Here is a 19,285-nt window from a genome sequence, read left to right as displayed (position 1 = left end):
AAAAAAAAAAAAAAAAAAAAAAAAAAAAAAAAGGCACCAGCGAGAAACCTCCAAAGCCAACCCAAGAAGAGTGAGGACAATGTCACTGATAGCTGCTGAAAGCCTGTGATTGGTTCAAATCCAAGCCCACTGATTGGCCCAAATTCAAGACTGATTGGTCCAAATTTGAGCCAGTCAACAATTGGCCTAAATTGATCTAAACCTAAACTTTCCTATTGGAGCCTGCTAATTGGTTCAAATTCAGTTCTACAGCTTTGTTCAAATTCAAGCCCAGCTGTGATCAGGGAGAGCTTCTGTGGTGTCTCCACACAAATGGTGCGCCTGACACCCCACAATCTCCAGGAGGATGAGCTGTGCTAATCACAACTTACTGAGGGCCAGGGATGTTTACAAGGGGCCCCTAACCCTGCCTAATTTCTGGCACCTTGGGGGTGGTGTTCCCTCCCCTTCTTCACAGAGGTGATAGTGCAGTGGCAGCAGGATCCTGGGAAGTGAACCCCCATCAGGGTGGCCTGGAGAGCAGCCATGAAGCAACTCAGAAGGACAGACTGTCCCCAACCTTCCTCGGGGACTGAGGGGAGCGAAGAGCGGGGAGGGTACCAGGTGTGACAGCTGTAGGCTGGCTCTCCTGAATCACAGGGGAAAGGGGATTGTCAGGTGCTTCCTTTCTGTCTCAGAGGGTGCGGGGCTCTGGGTAGATGGAGGAGGCTGAAGAGCAGGCAAAACCAGGGCAGAAGATTACAGCTCAAATCCGGACCCTGGGACCTTAGCGATGCCTCTCTGGGAAGCAAATAAGGGCAGGCCTGGCAGGTCTGGCTGTGTGAGGGGATACGGGTAGCCCCTGCCTGGTATGGAGGAAGTGTTCAGAGTGGCTCCCCACTCAGGACATTGGGGACTACAGAGGGTGTAGTTGGAAGAGGGCCATTAGGAGCCACTGGGCCTGCCAATCTGAAGGCACACCCCCTCCTCCAAGGTGGGCCTGGGATGGGGCAGGCCCCACAAATGAGACAGGGCCGGGAAAGGCCTCTTCCTTTGTGGTCTCTCTCCAGTGCCCCCCTCACCTTCAAAGATGGTACTGCCCTGGGCCTGAGCTGCATGGCTGACTACGGTGCTCCTGTTTTCCCTTTCCTTGCTGTGGGTGGATACAAAGGTAAGCAGGGTGGCCAAGGACAGATGTACAGCCTGGCTGAGGGCTGCGGATGCCCCATCCTGACTCCTTCCAGTCACCACTGGGCTTCTCATCCGCTTTTGTGCCTGGGCCCAAAGGTTTTGCCTTTGGCTAAGAGAGGGAAGCGGTGTGTGGGAGTAAATCCGTGATTAGCATGAGGGAGCAGGGCAAGCAGGAGTGGAGAGGTGGGGTGGGAGGCAGGGGCACAGCTGGAGGAGGCTGAGCACTTCTCATCTCAGGGAAGGACTACTCGGAGGCAGAGGCCCTCATCATGACCTTCTCCCTCAACAACTACCCCGCGGGTGATCCCCGGATGGCTCAAGCCAGGCTCTGGGAAGAGGCCTTCGTGCAGGAGCTGGCAGCCTTCCAGAAGAGGATGAATGGCATGTTCCAGGTCGCCTTCATGGCTGAGGTAGGGGCTGCAGGGTCCCAGGCTCTCTGGTGGTCTACTTAGTGGTCTTGGGTGGGTTCCAGTGTCCCTGTCCTGGGTGGCCCAGGGTGATGAATGCCTACCGAGATGGGCTGCTTGTGATGGGCATTCCCAGACCCTCACCAGGGTCCACAGCTGGCCACCCTGCCCTGAGACTCCTGCGTGGTCACTAGGCTGGTCTGTGCATTCGCAGCGCTCTCTGGAGGATGAGATCAACCGTACGACACTCAAAGACCTGCCTGTCTTTGCCGTCAGCTACATTGTCATCTTCTTGTACATCTCCCTGGCCCTTGGCAGCTACTCTAGATGTGACCTCGTGCCGGTGAGAGCGGGCACCCCGGTCCCTGGATCTTAGCACGTCTTCCAAAACCTTCCCAACCAGGATCCCTCAACACAGCAAGGAGAGCACATTCGAAGAGACTCCCCTAAAAGGGTGCTATTTCTTGGAAGTGTTCTGTGTTGAAAAGAGTTTTATTTCTGCTCCCTAACGTAGCCTCTTGTGTCCACACACACAGCTGACATTTAAAATGTCCTCTGATTATACACACAGCGTGGACCTGTAGCTTCAAGAGCATGGAGCTGCTGGTGGCTCTGTAGAGGGGCTTAATGCAGACACAAATTCCTTGCTGCAGTGGAAGAGGGAGAGGAGTAGTGGAGGAGAAAGGAAGAGGGAGGGGGAGGGAGACGGAGAGCACCCTCAGGTCCCCAGGACTCCTGCCCACTGCCCACTGCCTGCTTCCTGGCCAGCCTGGGTGGCAGTTGATCTGGGGCGGCAGGCGCCCAGGAGACCAGGAGGTAAGCCCACTGCCTACATTGCAGGTGGAGTCCAAGGCCACGCTGGGCCTGGGAGGGGTGGCCGTGGTGATGGGATCAGTTGTGGCTGCCATGGGCTTCTACTCCTACCTGGACATCCCCTCCTCCCTGATCATCCTCCAAGTAGTGCCCTTCCTGGTGCTGGCGGTGGGTGCCGACAACATCTTCATCTTTGTCCTCGAGTACCAGGTGAGAAGGAGTATTCCCTGCCCCCATCTGTGCCCTCAGCATTCCCGATTCACAGTCTCACGTCAATTTCCCAGGTATCAGCCTGCTCTTCCTTGCACCAACCCTCAGAACTGCACCTCTAGAAAATAGCATGTTGACACAGTTATCCTGTGTTTGTGATTTTTTTCTTTTGTATTTTTGAGGCAGGGTCTCTCTAAGTAGTTCAGATTGGATTTGAACTCTTAGTGATCCTCCTGCTTCGGCCTCCCGAGTGCTGGGATTGTAGACATGTACCACTATGCCCAGCCTGTGTGCTATCTGGAACTCTCTGTTAGACCCACACAACCTCTGCTGGGTTAAAACATTAGAGCCACTTCCTGTCTTTATGCTGTTGTGTGGCATTCCACGGAAAACCAAAATCAGAGTCCACATGGCCTCTCCTTGCTGGCGAGCATTTAGGGCTCCTGGGATACTTGGAGCTCATGCAGGTGTCCAAGCCCACCTTGAAAGCAGGAGGTGACTGTGGATCAGGAGGGTCAGTCCCAGGGACAGCGTCCTTGGCTGATCCTGGGCCCTCCGTCTGCCGCTCCCACACAGAGGATGCCACGGAGACCTGGGGAGGGGCGAGAGGCCCACATCGGCCGAGCCCTGGGTAGCGTGGGCCCCAGCATGCTGCTCTGCAGCCTCTCAGAGACCATCTGCTTCTTCCTGGGTGAGCCAGGTGTCCCTTGACCCTACCCAGGTCTGTCTTGCGGGGCTGGTGACAGGGGCTAGGGAGGGCCTGCCCTCTGCATGCTGCCTGTGATGCTGGGGTACCCTTACTGCCCTTCCTTCCACAGGAGCCCTGACCCCCATGCCAGCAGTGCGGACCTTCGCCATGACCTCTGGCCTGGCGGTCTTCCTCAACTTCCTGCTGCAGATAACTGCCTTCGTGGCCCTGCTCTCCCTGGACAGCAAGAGGCAAGAGGTACCAAGGGCCCTGTCCTGCCAGGAGATATGGCCCCATTGTCGCAGAGGTGGCAGAGTGGGATGCAAGCAGGGCATCTAGCGTACTTCTCTGATCCCAGTACCCTGGAGGCTGAGGCAGGAGGATTGACATGAGATTGAGCCCAGCCTGGGTGACATAATGAGTTTCAAGGTCAACCTGGAGTATGTAGTGAGACTTTGTCTCGACAAAACAAAACAAAAGGAAGCTGGGCGTGGTGGCACACGCCTGTAATCCCAGTACTGGGGAGGCTGAGGCAGGAGGATCGCTGTGAGTTCCAGACCAGCCTGGGCTACATAGTGAGTTTCAGGCCAGTCTCTACATAGTGAGACCCTGTCTCAAAACAAAACAAAAGGATACAGCTCTTTGTCCCCAGGATGTGATGATGGTGGCACTGCCCAGGGTGAGGCAGGCACGGGGTCTGGCCTGGGTCCCACTGAGTAGCTGCCCCCTACAGGCCCTCCGCCCCGACATCTTCTGCTGCCTTGCTCCCCGGAAGCTGCCCCCACCCGACCCGAAGGAGGGTCTCCTGCTCAGCTTCTTCCGCAAGAAATACACCCCCTTTCTGCTGCATGGCTTCACCCGCCCAGTTGTGGTGAGTGGGCACTCTGAGGCAGGCCGGCAGAGCAGGGTGGGGGGTGCTGCTTGTGGGGCCCCAGCTTGGTTCAAGCTCTGGGGCTGATGGGGCTGTTGCAGGTGAGTCTTACATGCAGTTCCCACCCCAGCTGCTGCTGTTCCTGGCCCTGTTTGGATTCAGCCTCTATTGCATGAGTCACCTCGTCGTGGGGCTGGACCAGCAGTTGGCACTGCCCAAGGTGAGCCTGCTATCTATCTTCCTGGCCCCTGGTCCCCGAGGCCTGGCAGCCCTGGAGCATCACTCATCACCTCGATGGCCGCCCCTGGTGCACCAGGAGAGAGGAGGACATCGTGTCTGCAAAGCGTGACAGCTTCATGCCAGCCTCAGGCCACAGCAGGAGGGGCGTCAGGAAGGCCGGGGGTGCGAGGCAGCCACATGGGTATCTGCCAACTAACTCACTGAGTGCCTGCCCTGTGTGCAAATCCCCACCAATGGTTGTTTCTATTTCTATATGGTGCTGGGGCTCGAACACAGGGTCTGAAGTGGCTTGGTGTCTTCTCTACCAGTGCATCACACCCCAGCCTACGCTGAGACTTTTGATGATGGTCATCCTGTAATGGGTGTGAAATGGGAGCTATTTCGCTGTGGGTTTTTTGTTTGTTTGTTTGTTTGTCTGTTTGTTTTTGGTACTGAGGATGGAACTTGGGACCTTGCACTTGTAAGGCAGGCAGTGTATCCACTGAGCTAAATCCTCAGCCCTTGCTCTGGTTTTGATGGGAATTTCCCTAATACGCCAAGAGTGGTGGTGCATGCTTGTAATCCCAGCACTCAGGAGGGAGGCTGAGGCAGGAGGATCAATGCTAGTTTGAGGCCAGCCTGGGCTACATAGTGAGTTCAAGGCCAGCCTGAACTACATAGTGAGACCCCGTCTCAAAAAAAAAAAAAAAAAAAAAAAGAATTTCCCTAATAGTTGATATTGGTACATATTAGTGATGCAAAGTAATGAGATTCATTTCAGTACATACATATAGCATATTTTGATTATTTTAATTTCCATTACCCACTTCCCCCTAAACTCACTTCCTCCTCTCTAAAATTCTACCTTCCAGTTTCCTGTCATCTCTTATATTTCTTTATTTATTTGTTTGTTTTTTCATCTAAGAGAGACCATTTGATTTTTTTTTTTTTTTTTTTTTGAGCCAGAGTCTCACTGTAAGGCTCAGGCTGGCCTCGAACTCATGGCGATCCTCCTGCCTCAGCCTCTTGAGTGCTGGAACTACAGGCAGGTGCCACCAGGCCCAGCAAGAGAGCCCATTTGATATTTAGCTTTCTGAGTCTGGCTTATTTTGCATAAGATGATAGCTCTTCAGTTCTGTCCATTTCTGGCAAGCGACATGATTTCACTTTTCTTTATAACTGCTTAGCATCCTGTTTTGTGTACACTCCACTTCTCCTTGTCTGTTCATCTGCTGGTGGCATTGAGGCTGTTTCCACAGCTTAGCTATTTACTTTTGTACGTTGATTTTGTATCTTACTGCACATCCTTTCATGTACTTATTTGCCATTCATGTCTCTTGTATGGGAAAATGTTTATTTAACTCCTTTTCCCATTTTAGTGTGTGTGTGTGTGTGTGTGTGTGTGTGTGTGTGTGTGTGTACATCAGCTCCAGCGGGTGTGGGATTCAGGGCTGTTCAGTGTAGAGCTTGTGCATGTCATGTGTATGGGTCATGGATATCAGGTTTGCAAATCTGCCTGTTTCTCCCATTCTGTGGGTTGCTATATTATTCAGTTTTCCCATTGCTGGGCACAATCCCCCAAAATGCACAATTTAAAGGAGAAGATAGGGCCAGGGATTTAGCTCAGCGGTTCGGTGTCCTGCCTTGCAAGTGTAAGGACCCGAGTTCAATCCCCAGTACCCCCCAAAAAAATAAATAAAAAAATTTTAAAAAAATAAAAGGAGAAGAGGAATATTTTGGCTCAGTTTCAGGAAATTCAGTCCCTGCTCTGCTGGCTCCAAGGCATGGTAGGAGAGCCAGGAAGAGGAAACCTGCTCATGTCATGGTGGCCAGGAAGCAGGGAGAGAAGGGACCAGGGACAGGAATGCACCCCCAGTGATCCACCTATTCAGACCAGGCCCTACTTCCTAACAGCACAGCTGCTATGAACTCACCTTCTGAGAGCCCTGCCCTGAACAGAGGACTTTTGAGTGACATTTTAAAATCTAAACCATGACAGTTGCCTTATTATTCTACTGATAGTGTTATATATGCACAGATTTAAGAGAATTTATGCAGTCCTATGTTCTTCTTTTGTTGACTGTGTCTTTGGTGTCATGTCCAAGAAATAATTACCAAAACCAGTGTCATGAAATTTCCATTTCTTCTAAGAGTTTTATAGCTTTTTTTTGGGGGGGTGTACCGGGGATCAAACTTGGGTCCTTGTGTTTGAGAGGCAAACAGCGGAACCACTGAGCTAAGTCCCTGGCCCCAATCCCCCCTTTTTTGTACCAGGGATCGAACTCAGGACCTTGTGCTTTTGAGGCAGGTGGCAGCACCACTGAGCTAAATCCCTTCTATATTTTATAGCTTCTAAGAATTGTTGGATCTTTTTGTTTGTTTGTTTGTTTGTTTGTTTGTTTGTTTGAGACAGGGTCTCACTATGTAGTTGAGACTGACCTGGATCTCACTATGTAGCCCAGTCTGGTCTCAAACTCACAGAGATCCTTCTGCCTCAGCCTCCTGAGTGCTGGGATTACAGACGTGTGCCCCCATGCCTGGTGAATCATTGGGTCTTGATTTAAAGTATTGGTTCATTTCCAGTTAACTTTTTAAATATAAATTCTATTTTATCCCATCCCCCCTCACCTTACACCCCTCCCCTCCCTATGTTCAAAAGATTTGTTTCTATTTTTTCCTTCATTTTCACTTTTTTTTCTTGTTCCTTCCTTTTCCAGTTAACTTTTGTGTGTGATGTGTAGTGAGGGCCCAAACATAATTCCTTTGCGTGTAGACATCTAGTTTTTCCAGCACCATTTGGTGAAAAGTCTATCTTTCTCCCATTGAATAGTTTGAACACTCTTTCATTAAAAAATACTTTGACCATATATGTATTTATTTCTGATTTCTATATTTCTGTTCCATTGATCTACATGTCCTTCTGTTCATACCACACTGTTTTGATTACTATAGTAATTTTATGACAAGTTTTCAAATCAGATAATGTGAGTTTTCCAGCTTTGTTTTGTCAAGATATTTATTTATTTATTTATTTATTTATTTATTTATTTATTTATTTATTTATTTATTTATTGGTACTGGAGATCGAACTCGGGACCTTGCACTTGCGAGGCAGGTGGTGGAACCACTGAGCTAAATCCTGGCCCAAGATTTTTATTTTTGAGACAGGGTCTCACTATGTAGCCCAGGCTAGGCTTGAACTCGCTATGTACCCTGGGTTGGCTTTGACTTGTGATCTTCCTGCCTCAGCCTTCTTCATGCTCAGATTATAGGCTTGTGACATCCAGCTTAGTTTGGCTGTTTGGATTCCCTTGAAACTCTATATGAATTTTTTCCCTTTGTGGTACTGAAGATTGTACCCAGAGGCCTGTGTATGCTAGGTAAGCATTCCACCACTAAGCCACACCCCAGCACCCTGTTTTAAATTTTTGATATAAAATTTCACTAAGCTGCCCAGACAGACTGCTCAGCATCCCGAGTAGCTGGGATTATAAGCATGCACCACTACACCCAGATCCTTATGAACTGTAGGGCAAAGTTTTCTATTTTTTAAGAAAATGGTATTGGTATTACATTGACTCTTTAGGTTGCCTTTTTTTTTTTTTTTTTTTTTTTTTTTTTTTTTTTTTTTTTTGGTACCGGGGATCGAAAGGTTGCTTTGTTTTGACAGAATCAGTGTCGTTTTTGCAGTACTGGGGATCAAACTCAGGACTTTGCACTTGTGAGGCAGGTGCAGTGCCACTGAGTGAAATCCAGAGCCCTAGAATCAATATCTGAATATGAGCTGGCACCAGCTTCGGGGGCGGTATGTGGCCTCCTGAGACTCCTTGGTTCTCCTCCTTCCCAGGACTCTTACCTGCTCGACTACTTCCTTTTTGTGAACCGATACTTTGAGGTGGGGCCCCCTGTGTACTTTGTCACCACCTCAGGCTACAACTTCTCCAGCGAGGCTGGTATGAATGCTATCTGCTCCAGCGCAGGCTGCGACCCCTTCTCTTTGACCCAGAAGATCCAGTATGCCACTGAGTTCCCGGACCAGTAAGAGCCTCGTCCCTTGGCCCCCAGCCTGCACCCTATCTATGTCCTGCACTCCCACCTGCCCATCTTCCTGCTGCCTCTGCCCCTGCCTGGGTTAAGCCCCTGGGTCAAGATCCTGTGCTGTCCATAGCCCTGGCCCTCACCTCCCCTGCCGGCCCCAGGTCGTACCTGGCCATCCCTGCTTCCTCCTGGGTGGACGACTTCATCGACTGGCTGACCCCATCCACCTGCTGCCGCATATATACCTTGGGTCCCCATAAGGACGAGTTCTGTCCCTCAACGGAGAGTAAGCATGGGGCCTTGGGGACTCCTTGGCCCTTGCAGCTTAGGGAAACTGAGGCAAGAGAGAGGAAAGGGCAGACGAGGCTCTCTCAACCTCCCCCCCATGCAGGGTACAGTGGGGGCAGGGGCACAGCTGGGCCTCAGGGTGGGAACCTGGGCATCCATACTCTTGCACTCCCTGGTGCGTGGTACCCGGGATTTTGGGGCACATGCACTAAGGTTGGTGCCTAGCTGGAGTGGGAGCTACTGTGAGGTAGGGGGCGAGCCGGGGTTTCCTGCTCCAAACCTGCCTTCTGGCTGTCCACACCAGTATTTCGGCTCCCCTAGTCAGAGACGCAGGGTGCAAATTCCCAGGAGGTGCAAATTCCCTTGAATAGGGGCAGAGGAGAAGGGGCTCAGAATAGGAGCTGCCACTGTGGGGGCTGCCGCCCAGAGCCCACCTCTCTCTGCAGATGCCTTTCTATGCTTAAAGAACTGCATGAGCTTCACGACCGGCCCTTTGCGGCCCACAGTGGAGGAGTTCCACAAGTACCTTCCCTGGTTCCTGACTGACCTGCCCAATATCAACTGTCCCAAGGGGTAGGAGCAAGAGGGGCGTCCTCCAGGGAGCGTGGATGTGTGGACCAGGGAGAGGCATCCACAGAGGGGTGTGGGGCAGGAGGGGCCTCTCTGGAGTGTGGTGGGGGGAACTGGGAGGAGGACTCACCTCACTAATTCGTGCTCTGCCCCCTTGCAGTGGCATGGCGGCGTACAGCACCTCTGTGAACTTGAGCGCAGATGGACAGGTTATAGGTAAGCAAGGCTTTGCTTGGGGGAAGAACCCAGGTTGTAGCTCCAGATGTCACCAGGAGCTCCAGGGAGCAGCCTCTCCCCACCTTGCATCTTCTCCTCTCTGCCCTCTGAGGGAGCTTCCAGTGGTGCTGGCCTGGTCAGCAAAGGCCTGGCTTCCCAACCCACATCTTCAGACTGTACCCCTTCTCCCCTCAGTCCACAGTCAGAGTGACATCAGTGGCACCCTCGGCAGTTGATGACATACTCAGGACCATACATCACTCCAGCCCTGGGCTAAGCACTTTTTCATGCATGCGTAGTATTTTTGTTGTTCTTGTGATCCTGGGGATTGAATCCAGGGCCTTTGCACTGAGCTACACTCCAGTCGTTTTTAAAATCTGTATTTTTAGACAGGATCTTGCTACACTGCTAAGTAGCCTAGGTTGGTCTGGAACTTGTGAGCCTCCTGCCTCAGCCTCCCAGAGTGCTGGGATAACAGGCATGCACCGCCATGCTGTGAGTGCCAGGTTGTTGCCTAAATGAGTTAGGATGCCTCAGAGTGGCAAAACCCCAGCAGCCACTACCAGTAATGAGGGAGATGTAGTCAGACTGACAGAGAGTAGGACTGTGACATATTGTCAGTCTTCTGCAGCAGGTGACAGAACCAGATGGCCACCTGCAGGTGGGAGCCAGCTGCAGCTCATGTGGGGACCCTGGGGCAGCTGGCACAGAGGTGGCCTGAGGGCCAGACAGTTAGGGGAAATTTTGATGGATTCTCTCACTTTGTTCTGAAACAATCACTTGAAATTACTAGCTGAAGACCTTATTTACTGCCAGGAGTCCTAAGCCACAGCTCTGACAACTGAATAGTTTTCATTTTTCTGTCTTCCTTTCTAGTCCTATACTGTAGAAACATGCACATTTGAAAAATGAATGAAGCTAATTTAAATAATCCTGTGCATCTTTTCCTGTGCATCTTTTTTTGTTTGGTTAGTTTTCTGAGATAGGGTCTCCCTATGTAGTCCAAGTTGGCCTTGAGCTCCTTAGGTAGCCTAGGCTGGCCTTGGATCACAGCGGTCCTCCTGCCTCAGCTTCCCCAGTGCTGGGATTATAGGCATGCGCCACCACATCTGGCTTCTCATGCATATTTTTGTTGTTTTTTTGTTTTGTTTTTTGTTTTTGGTACTGGAGAACCAACTCAGGACGTTGCACTCCCTTGCATATTTTGAAACCAGGTAGAGAAGGCTTTGGGAGCATCAGGGAGCTTTCTTGTGGCTCCATCTGCCATTGCTGAATTTGGAGTTTCTGTGGTAGTTGGGCCGACTACAGAGTTCTCAGGGGTGTGGCAAAACAAAAATGTGGGCCCCTTGCACAAAATGTGCTTGGCATCTGAAGTGGTGATGGCAGTGCCCTGAGCTTGGCCTGATCCCACGCCCAAGCCCCTGCCCCTGGTATACTCTGACGGTGTCCCCGGCAGGCTCTGACCTTCGACCTCTCCTCTCCCATGTGCTGCCCAGCCTCTCAGTTCATGGCCTACCACAAGCCCCTGAAGAACTCTCAGGACTTCACAGAGGCCCTCCAGGCCACGCGCTTGCTGGCCAACAACATCACAGCTGAGCTGCGGAAGGTGCCGGGGACAGATCCGTCCTTCGAGGTCTTTCCCTACACGTGAGGGCCTGGGAGTTGCGCCGGAGGATGGTGGGAGGTAACTGCTGGGTGGGGGAGGTCCGGACAGCAGGCTTCCAAGAGGTTCCAGGGGTCAGGGACAGCTTCAGGTCAGGAGGCTCCAGTGGTGGCCTGGCATCTGTCTGTCTCTAGACTGTTCGTCACTGAGCCTCAGTGTATTCTTCTGAAATGGGGTATCCAGTTCATCTGAACGGCTCTTCAGCCTGTGCATCACCAAACTCTCCCTGGGCAGGATAACCAACGTGTTCTACCAGCAGTACCTGACTGTGCTACCTGAGGGCGTCTTCACGCTGGCGCTCTGCTTCCTGCCCACCTTCCTGGTCTGCTACTTCCTGCTGGGCATGGACATCCGTTCCGGCCTCCTCAACCTGCTCGTCATCATCATGATCCTCGTGGACACCACTGGCCTCATGGCCATGTGGGACATCAGCTACAATGCCGTGTCCCTCATCAACCTGGTAGCGGTAAGGGCGGGACACAGGCACCAGGGGACTCTGGGGAGGAGGGGTGGCTGCTGAGCCATGCCTGGCTCTGCCCAGAATCTGGACAGCTCCTCCATTGTCCCCATGTCTCCTCCTGCCTCTGTCTCCCCTAAATCCGGCCTCTACTCGCAGGCAGTGGGTATGTCTGTGGAGTTTGTGTCCCACATCACTCGCTCCTTTGCCATCAGCACCAAGCCCAGCCGGCTGGAGAGGGCCAGGGAGGCCACCATCTCTATGGGCAGTGCGGTGAGTGGCAGGGCCTGGGCTGCCCATGCCCACCATGATACCCTGTGCCCACCTGACGCCTGGCTGTCACCCCCCCAGGTATTCGCTGGGGTGGCCATGACCAACCTGCCGGGTATCCTCATCCTGAGCCTGGCCCAGGCCCAGCTCATCCAGATCTTCTTCTTCCGCCTCAACTTCCTGATCACCGTGGTGGGCCTGGTACACAGCCTGGTCTTCCTGCCTGTCATCCTTAGCTACCTGGGTGAGTGCCGGCCACTCCTGCCAGGCTGCTCAGGGACAGCTGCAGCAGCACGTGGTCCCTGGGAAAGTCAGGGCCGTGAACTCACACTGCCAAGGCCTGTCCACACTTCCTATCTGGGAAAGCTTCTCTTCTTCATTCACTTCACGTGTTGTGAACACTTGTGTCAGCAGATTTGTGTCTCAAACACTGATTCAGAGGCCACTGTGCTGCTGTTAGACTTTTTTAAAGACAGGGTTTTGCTTTGTAGTTCAGACTGACCTTAAGCTCACTATGTAGCCCAGACTGCCTCCAGCTTGTGGCAATCCTTCTGCCTCAGCCTCCTGAGTGCTGGGATCACAGGTGTGTGCCACCATGCCTGAGATATACATATCTGAGACAAAATGTTTCACAAAATATGATTGATACTAGTTCTTACTTCTCATGAAGCATGCTAATATCCTTGGTTCTAGTCTATTGTTAACTAAAAAAATGCTGGTGTTAGCCTACCAAAGTGATTTTATGACTCATTAATGAGTGGCAAATTAGAGTTGGAATACACTATCCTATCATAGGGTTCTGCTATAATTTATTTATAAACAATTTATTCATAAAACAGCTTCCAACTGTTTTAGACTTTTTTTTTTGGTACCAGAGATTGAACTCAGGACCTTGGGCTTGCAAGGCAAGCATGGTGCCCCTGAACTGAATTCCAGCCCTGTTTTAGACTATTTCTGACTTTTCATTATTATTATTATTATTATTATTAGTAGTAGTAGTAGTAGTAGTAATAGTAGTACTGGGGATCAAACTTGGGACCTTGCACTTGGGAGGCAGGCAGTGGAAACACCAAGCTAAATCCCCTGCCCAACTTTCCATTATTATTGCCAGGGCTGTAGTGAGTAAGCTTGTGGCCGAATCTTTGACCTCATCCCTTAATATTTCCTTTGACAAAGCCGGTCAATGTTATTGTTAATGCCAGTTGTTGATACCTTCCACTTTAACTTGTGCCAGCAGGCAGGCGAGGTGGTGCACACCTGTTATCCTGGCATTCTGGGAGGATGAGGCTGGAGAATTGCAAGTTCAACCTGAGCCTGAGAATTAAGCAATTTAGTGATAACTTGTCTCAAAATTAAAAAAAAAAAGCTGGGTATGGTGACACTGACCTATAATCCCAGCACTTGGGAGGCTGAGGCAAGAGGATTGCTGTGAGTTTGAGGCCGGCCTGGGCTATATAATGAGTATAAGGACAACCTGAACTACATAGTGAGACTTTGTCTTAAAAAGACAACCAAAAACAAAGGGGAGGGCTGGGGACATAGCTCATTGTGGCAGTATTAGTTCAGTTTGAAGAAAGAAGGTGGAGGAGGGTGGCTGCAGGTGTCAGTGTGGGTTGTTCGGAAGAAGTCTGGGGCTTCCAGAGTCTACTTCCGGTGCCGTTACTGCGGGAGGTGCAGATGAGGCTGCGGCTCTGCCTGCTCTGTGCTGCACCCCTGTGCAACCTCTGACTTCGGGCTTCCTTCCTGTCCCTTTGCAGGGCCCGATGTCAACCCTGCCTTGGTGCTGGAGTAAGAGTGACTTCAGGGAGTGGCAACAGCCCCAAAGACCTCCTGCCCCAAGCAGCCCCTGCCTCCCAGTGCCCCCACTGCCTACCCCTACATCAACCATGGCTTCAATGGCCCTGCTGTGGCAACTGTGGCCTACATCAGCGCTTTGCCCATGAGTGGGTGGGAGCACCTGCCCTGCAGCTCTGACTGCCTACCCCTCCTCAGCGCTTGGGAGACACTGCTCCAGGAAGGCAGCTGTCACTCGGGCCATGAGCTGTCCAGCAGCACCATGGTGGCTCCTTTGTGTCCTTCAGGCCTTGGCCAGCTGAGATGGTCTTATCCTTCTGGACCCATGTCTTGGAGCCCTTGTGTAGGCAAACTCAATGTTGACCCTGGGCTTGGACTTTCTCACAGATGCCTGCCTCTCACCCACTTCTTCCTTCTGTCAAGTCTCCTGTCAAAAAAGCCTCCATTCTTGAACCAGACATGGTGGTGCATCCCTATAATCCCAGCACTAAAGAGGCTGAGGCAGGAGGATCACCACCATGAGTTCAAGGCCACTCCAGATCACAGGAGACCTTGTCTCAACAACAGCAGCAATAACAACAACAGTCTCTATTCGCTGTCATTCAGCTGTGTCCTCAACAAGAGTGGCCTCACCCTGGGCTGCAGGAGACCAGGGAGAGGCAAAGGGTCCCTACAGATCCACCACCCAGGGTTCTCTCTGGAGGGAAGGACCTCAGTGGTTCACTCCATATGGAAAATGGAATTTGGTTTGGCCTCCAGTTCCAGCCACTGGTAAGACTGTGCTGAAAGTCAGGGCCACTGTGTGGCTCCCAGCCACTGAAGGCTGGGAGTTTTGGAGGCTGGGCAGGTCCTCCTACTTCAGAGGTTGCCCTTTACCTCAAGCCACCCAACTGGGCCTCCGTGTAGAACCTCTGGGCATTACTGGATATGTGTGTTGGAGTTTGGCTGTAATCCCAGCACTCAGTAGAAGGAGGATCACCATGAGTTCAAGGCCAGCCTGGGCTACACAGTGATTTGAAGGCCAGCCTAAACTGTGTAGCAAGACCCTGTCTCAAGAAAGAAAAATAAAATCAAAGAAAAAAAAAAACCTTAGAGCAACTTGGTCTATGCAAAGTACATGATGCTTAATAAACATTTCACATGCAAAAATGGTGCCTTATTCTGGCTGCCTCTGGATTTAGGGTAAATTTTGTAAATGATGCAGATAATACCTGTGTGAAGCAGTGGTTTGCGAAGATGTGTGTGTGTGCGCGCGCGCGCGTGCGTGCAATTTCCCCTCCCTCTGCAGGATGGCCAGGCCCTGGGCCAGCCCCTGCTTTGTTGTACCTGTGATAAGCAGGTCGCCGCCTGCAGGGGGCAGAGTGTGGGAGTCAGCTGGGGTGCAGGGGGCCCAGCTTCTCCCTTCCTAGCGTTGCCTGTGAAGTGGCGGACACCTGGGGAACTGCTGGAGAGTCCAGGGCTGCACTGAGGTAGGAGGAACCGCTATGCAAACGACTACCATGCCTGGCTTTTTCTTTTTGAGATAGGGTCTGTCTTTGTAGTCCAGGCTCGCCTGAATTGCGTAGGAATGGGCTAGGCTGGAATTTGCTACACACTCTCAGCCACCTGGGTGATGGGATTACAGGCCTGTGCCAACACTCCTCTCTCAGGAGGTGTTTTTTTGTTTTCTTTTTTGAGACAAAGTTTCGCTATTATAGTCCAGGCTGGCTTTAAATTCACTGTGTATCCCAGGCTGGCCTAAAACTTGCAATGATCTTACTTCCTCAGCCTCCCTAGTGCTGAGATGACAGGCATGTACCACTGTGCTCAGCTCTTGTGATGTTAAGAGAAATTATTCAAAACTGTGAAATGTGGCAAGATGACCACATGTCCCTTCAAAGTCATAATAAACCAGGCATGGTGGTGCACGCCTATAATCCCAGCACTTATGAGGCTGACACAGGAGGATTGCCTGGTTTACCCAGTGAGTTCAAAGAGAACCTGTACTGCCTAGCAAGACCCTGTCTCAAACAAACAAACATAAAACCAAAAAACAAACCCTCAAAAAACAAAACAAAAACCTCCAAAAAAGAAAAAAAATCAAAGTCATAGTGAGGTATCACATAACAGGTGCACCCAGGGATGCACAAATCTTTAGGGTGGCAGTTCTCAGTGTAGCATGTACACATTGGGAGGGGTGTCTGCCAGGCAAATATAACAACACTGTGATGTTATTTGCCTTTTTATTATGTTGGCGTTGGTAGTAATGGTGCAAAAGCAATGGTGGGTATTACTGTGGTGTCTTAGCAGGACTCAGGGCTGTGGCACTAGTCTGCTAGGACTGTTGCACAAAGCAGCAGAGAGAAGTGGCTTTACAGAGTGCATTCGCTCCCAGCTCTAGAGGCCAGAAGTCCAGCATCAGGGGGCTGTCAGGATTGCTATCTGGCATGTAGCAATCTCACTGTGTTCTCATGCCACCTTTCTTCTCTGTACACACAGTGAGGTCTCTGGGCTCTCTTCCTCCTCCCCCCTCTGGGACTTCAAACTCCTGATCCTCTGGCCTCACTTCATTCATGTGGGGATTACAGGTAACACCACACACAGCTCTTCTTCACTCTTCAAGGGTAGGGCTCTATTCTTATGACCCATTTACCTTTAATTACCTTTTAATGGTCCCATCTCCAAATACAGTCAAAATGGGGGTGATAGCTCCAATATACAAATTCTAGGGGCCTCATTCATTTTATATTAGGCACAAACTCCACTAGTATGCACTGAGCTTTGAACTCTTCACTGCTTTCCATTTGTACAATAATTTTGCCAGTTTCATTTTGAAACACTTTCATCCCCAACTATCTGTGTGAGGTTGGAATGTTCATATTCTTCAATTAGAGTAACATACTGCAATGGGGTCAGTGCAGAAGGTGTGAGGATCTTACTGTCATCTATCAAGCTGGACATTAAAGGGATTTGCAGGCTGGGTGTGGTGGTGCACACCTACAACCCCAGCACTTGGTATGTTGTGGGATAAAAGAGACGGGAGAAACCAATGGGAAATCAGGAGGATTTAGTTCAGGTTTTAGGTGAACACTGGCTCAACTGACACTTGTCTAAAGGAAGAGCAATGGCCCGGGATTTAGCTCAGTGGTTCCACCACCTGCCTTGCCAGCCCAAGGTCCTCAGTTTGATCCCCTGTACAAAAAAAAAAATTTATAAAGGAAGAGCAATGATCCAGTTTTATACATATGGTCCATGGTATGGGAGGGTGGTGGTGGTCCTTCCAGTGAAGTGAAGCTAGGTGTGCGTGTGTGTGGGCAAGTGAGGTTACAGAAGTGTGACAAAGGCAGTCAGTCATGTATCCCACAATAGTAACTGCCTTGTAACTTAGTCTTGAAAGAAGTCAGAGCCCTGCGAATTCTTGCGAGAATAAGATGACATTATCAGAACAAGGGTTTCTAGCTACAGGGAGTGTGTGTGTGTGTGTGTGTGTGTGTGTGTGTGTGTGTGTGTGTGTGTATGTGTGTGAGCTTAAGGCTGGGGAACTGCCCAAGGCTGGGAAGAACTTGTTTTTCTTTAAGTCCTGCTTCAGGTAGGCTGACACAGAGGATTGCCTCGAGTTTGAGACCAGCCTGGGCTACATAGTGAGTACAAGGCCAGCCTAAATTACATAGTGTAAGATTTAAAGTCTCACTTTTACTCCATGGAGCATGAACAGCCAAAAGGCCTCCACGATGCTGAGCCCTAAAGCTTGGCGATGCTCCAGGAGCTTGTTGGACAGCGAGAGATACCCAGGAAGGAACACACCAGGCTAGTTGGTAAATAGACCTTTATTAGTCTGGCCAGATGGCACTCCCGGAGCTAAGTAGCTTAGAGAGGCAGCTAGCTCAGAAACAGAGGCCATTTTATATAGGCCTATGCGGGGGGGTTACACTCAAAACTTACAGGAAGGGGACAAAGGCAAAGAATCAGGCAAAGAATCAGTTGATCTGAACTGGTGGTCATCAGTCATATACTCAACCGTTACGTACTAATGATCAGCAAATCGATTATCCATTGTTCCATTTACAATTTAGATTATGGTGTTTAGAACATTCAACTACAGGCAAGTAAGGAGTGGCGTGATTGATGTTGGGTCTCTATGTTCACTACAGTTTCTATTTAGTTTCCCAGCTACTTCTAAGCAGTTACCTAACAATTCACAATTAATCATTAGTTATCCTATAAGGGATGGGGGGGAACGACAGTCTCTGGGTCATTTGCTGGTCAACATGGAGTCACTCTAGTTCAGTTAGGCTCTTACAATAGGAAGACCCGTCTGAAAAAACCAAAAACCAAGCCAGGTGTGGTGGTGCATGCCTGTAATCCCAGAACTCTGGAGGCTGAGGCAGGAAGATCACTGAGAGTTTGAGGCCAGCCTGGGCTACACAGCGAGTTCGAGTTCGGGGCTAGTCTGAATGACAAAGTGAGATCTTATCTCAAAAAAAAAAAAAAACCAAAACAAAAAAAAAGACAAAAACAACAACTACAAAATAAAAAACCCTCTCCAAACAACCCAAATACCAAAAAAAGATTTACAAAAATGTAGAAACTATGCTACGCTTTTTTGCTTCAAATATTATTTTTAATAAAAGTAGATAGCATATGATGTGTTTAAAAACGTGAAAATATTTTAAATTTTTATTTCCAATATGGTAAATATTGATAAGCAGAAATAAAAGTTCTATGGAACCCTCACCAATTTTTAAGACTATAAATGGGTTCCAAGGCAAAAGAAGTTTCAGAATCACTCATGTAGGGCAATTTACCTCAGTATGACTTCTTTTAAAATTCATTAGAACCTATACACTATGAAGATATGCTAACTTGCCTATATTAGTCCAATACAGATACCACTCATTTTTATCCACTAGGAAAGATAACCTACAGTTTTATAATTTTGTGGAACACCAACCTGCTTAGTATCCAACCCAACAATTTTATTCTAATGTTTTAAAAAATGTCTCACGGAGTCGGGGTTACTCTATGTTTGGTAAAACTTTTGCAAGACAATACTTGGACAGACACTGTGTAAGCATGACGCATACCATGTGACTTTGCCCTCACCATGTCCCTTCCGCCCGCTTCAAATTTGGCTTCCAGGTGCCCTCAGCACAGCAGCTACAGTACCAGACTACTCGCGTAGGCGCCACCTCCGTTCCCACGTCCCGATCTTTTAGCTGGGGGCTGCTGAGGGGAAAGCCCCGAGGGGCAGTGTTATCTCGGGAAAGCAGTCCGGAGAAGGGAGGTGGAGCAGTCGCGGACCGGAAGTTCCGAGGCCTTGACGTCCTGGGGGATCCGTTATGCGTGGACGCCGGAAGTGGCGAGTCGGCGGGTGTGAGGCGGTGCCTGTGGAGTGCGCGTTCCTCAGCGGCGGCGACATGGATCCTGGAGCTGCAGAGCTGTATGACCAGGCCCTGCTGGGCATCTTGCAGCATGTGGGCAACGTCCAGGACTTCCTGCGCGTGCTCTTCGGGTTCCTCTACCGAAAGACCGACTTCTACCGCTTGCTGCGCCACCCTACCGACCGCATGGGCTTCCCGCCTGGCGCCGCGCAGGCCCTGGTGCTGCAGGTGAGGCGGGGGTCCTGCCCCGG

General features: G+C 50.4%; 2 protein-coding genes across 3 annotated transcripts in view; both read left to right on the top strand.

Annotated features, from left to right (window-relative positions):
• Npc1l1 (NPC1 like intracellular cholesterol transporter 1) overlaps positions 1–14,153 on the top strand; it is an 18,025-nt gene extending 3,872 nt beyond the window's left edge. The window contains exons 3-19 of the mRNA XM_010624935.2: positions 1,050–1,150; positions 1,408–1,580; positions 1,792–1,920; positions 2,418–2,600; positions 3,177–3,291; positions 3,419–3,546; positions 4,022–4,159; positions 4,290–4,379; positions 8,226–8,416; positions 8,578–8,702; positions 9,151–9,277; positions 9,435–9,490; positions 10,987–11,137; positions 11,388–11,619; positions 11,770–11,883; positions 11,962–12,124; positions 13,638–14,153. Of these exons, the coding sequence (XP_010623237.1) occupies positions 1,050–1,150; positions 1,408–1,580; positions 1,792–1,920; positions 2,418–2,600; positions 3,177–3,291; positions 3,419–3,546; positions 4,022–4,159; positions 4,290–4,379; positions 8,226–8,416; positions 8,578–8,702; positions 9,151–9,277; positions 9,435–9,490; positions 10,987–11,137; positions 11,388–11,619; positions 11,770–11,883; positions 11,962–12,124; positions 13,638–13,672 (2,251 nt within the window). The 3' untranslated portion in view covers positions 13,673–14,153. The remainder of the gene's footprint in view (positions 1–1,049; positions 1,151–1,407; positions 1,581–1,791; positions 1,921–2,417; positions 2,601–3,176; positions 3,292–3,418; positions 3,547–4,021; positions 4,160–4,289; positions 4,380–8,225; positions 8,417–8,577; positions 8,703–9,150; positions 9,278–9,434; positions 9,491–10,986; positions 11,138–11,387; positions 11,620–11,769; positions 11,884–11,961; positions 12,125–13,637) is intronic.
• Positions 14,154–18,982: 4,829 nt separating this feature from the next.
• Nudcd3 (NudC domain containing 3) overlaps positions 18,983–19,285 on the top strand; it is a 92,142-nt gene continuing 91,839 nt past the window's right edge. For both annotated transcript variants that reach the window (XM_010624937.3, XM_010624936.3), the window contains exon 1: positions 18,983–19,262. In XM_010624937.3, coding sequence (XP_010623239.1) covers positions 18,993–19,262 — 270 coding nt within the window. In that variant the 5' untranslated portion in view covers positions 18,983–18,992. The remainder of the gene's footprint in view (positions 19,263–19,285) is intronic.

This window comes from Fukomys damarensis, unplaced genomic scaffold (assembly GCF_012274545.1).
Source record: "Fukomys damarensis isolate Sample0158 unplaced genomic scaffold, DMR_v1.0_HiC HiC_scaffold_17, whole genome shotgun sequence".
NCBI classification, from domain to species: Eukaryota; Metazoa; Chordata; class Mammalia; order Rodentia; family Bathyergidae; genus Fukomys; species Fukomys damarensis.
This window is presented reverse-complemented; position numbering and strand designations above follow the sequence as displayed.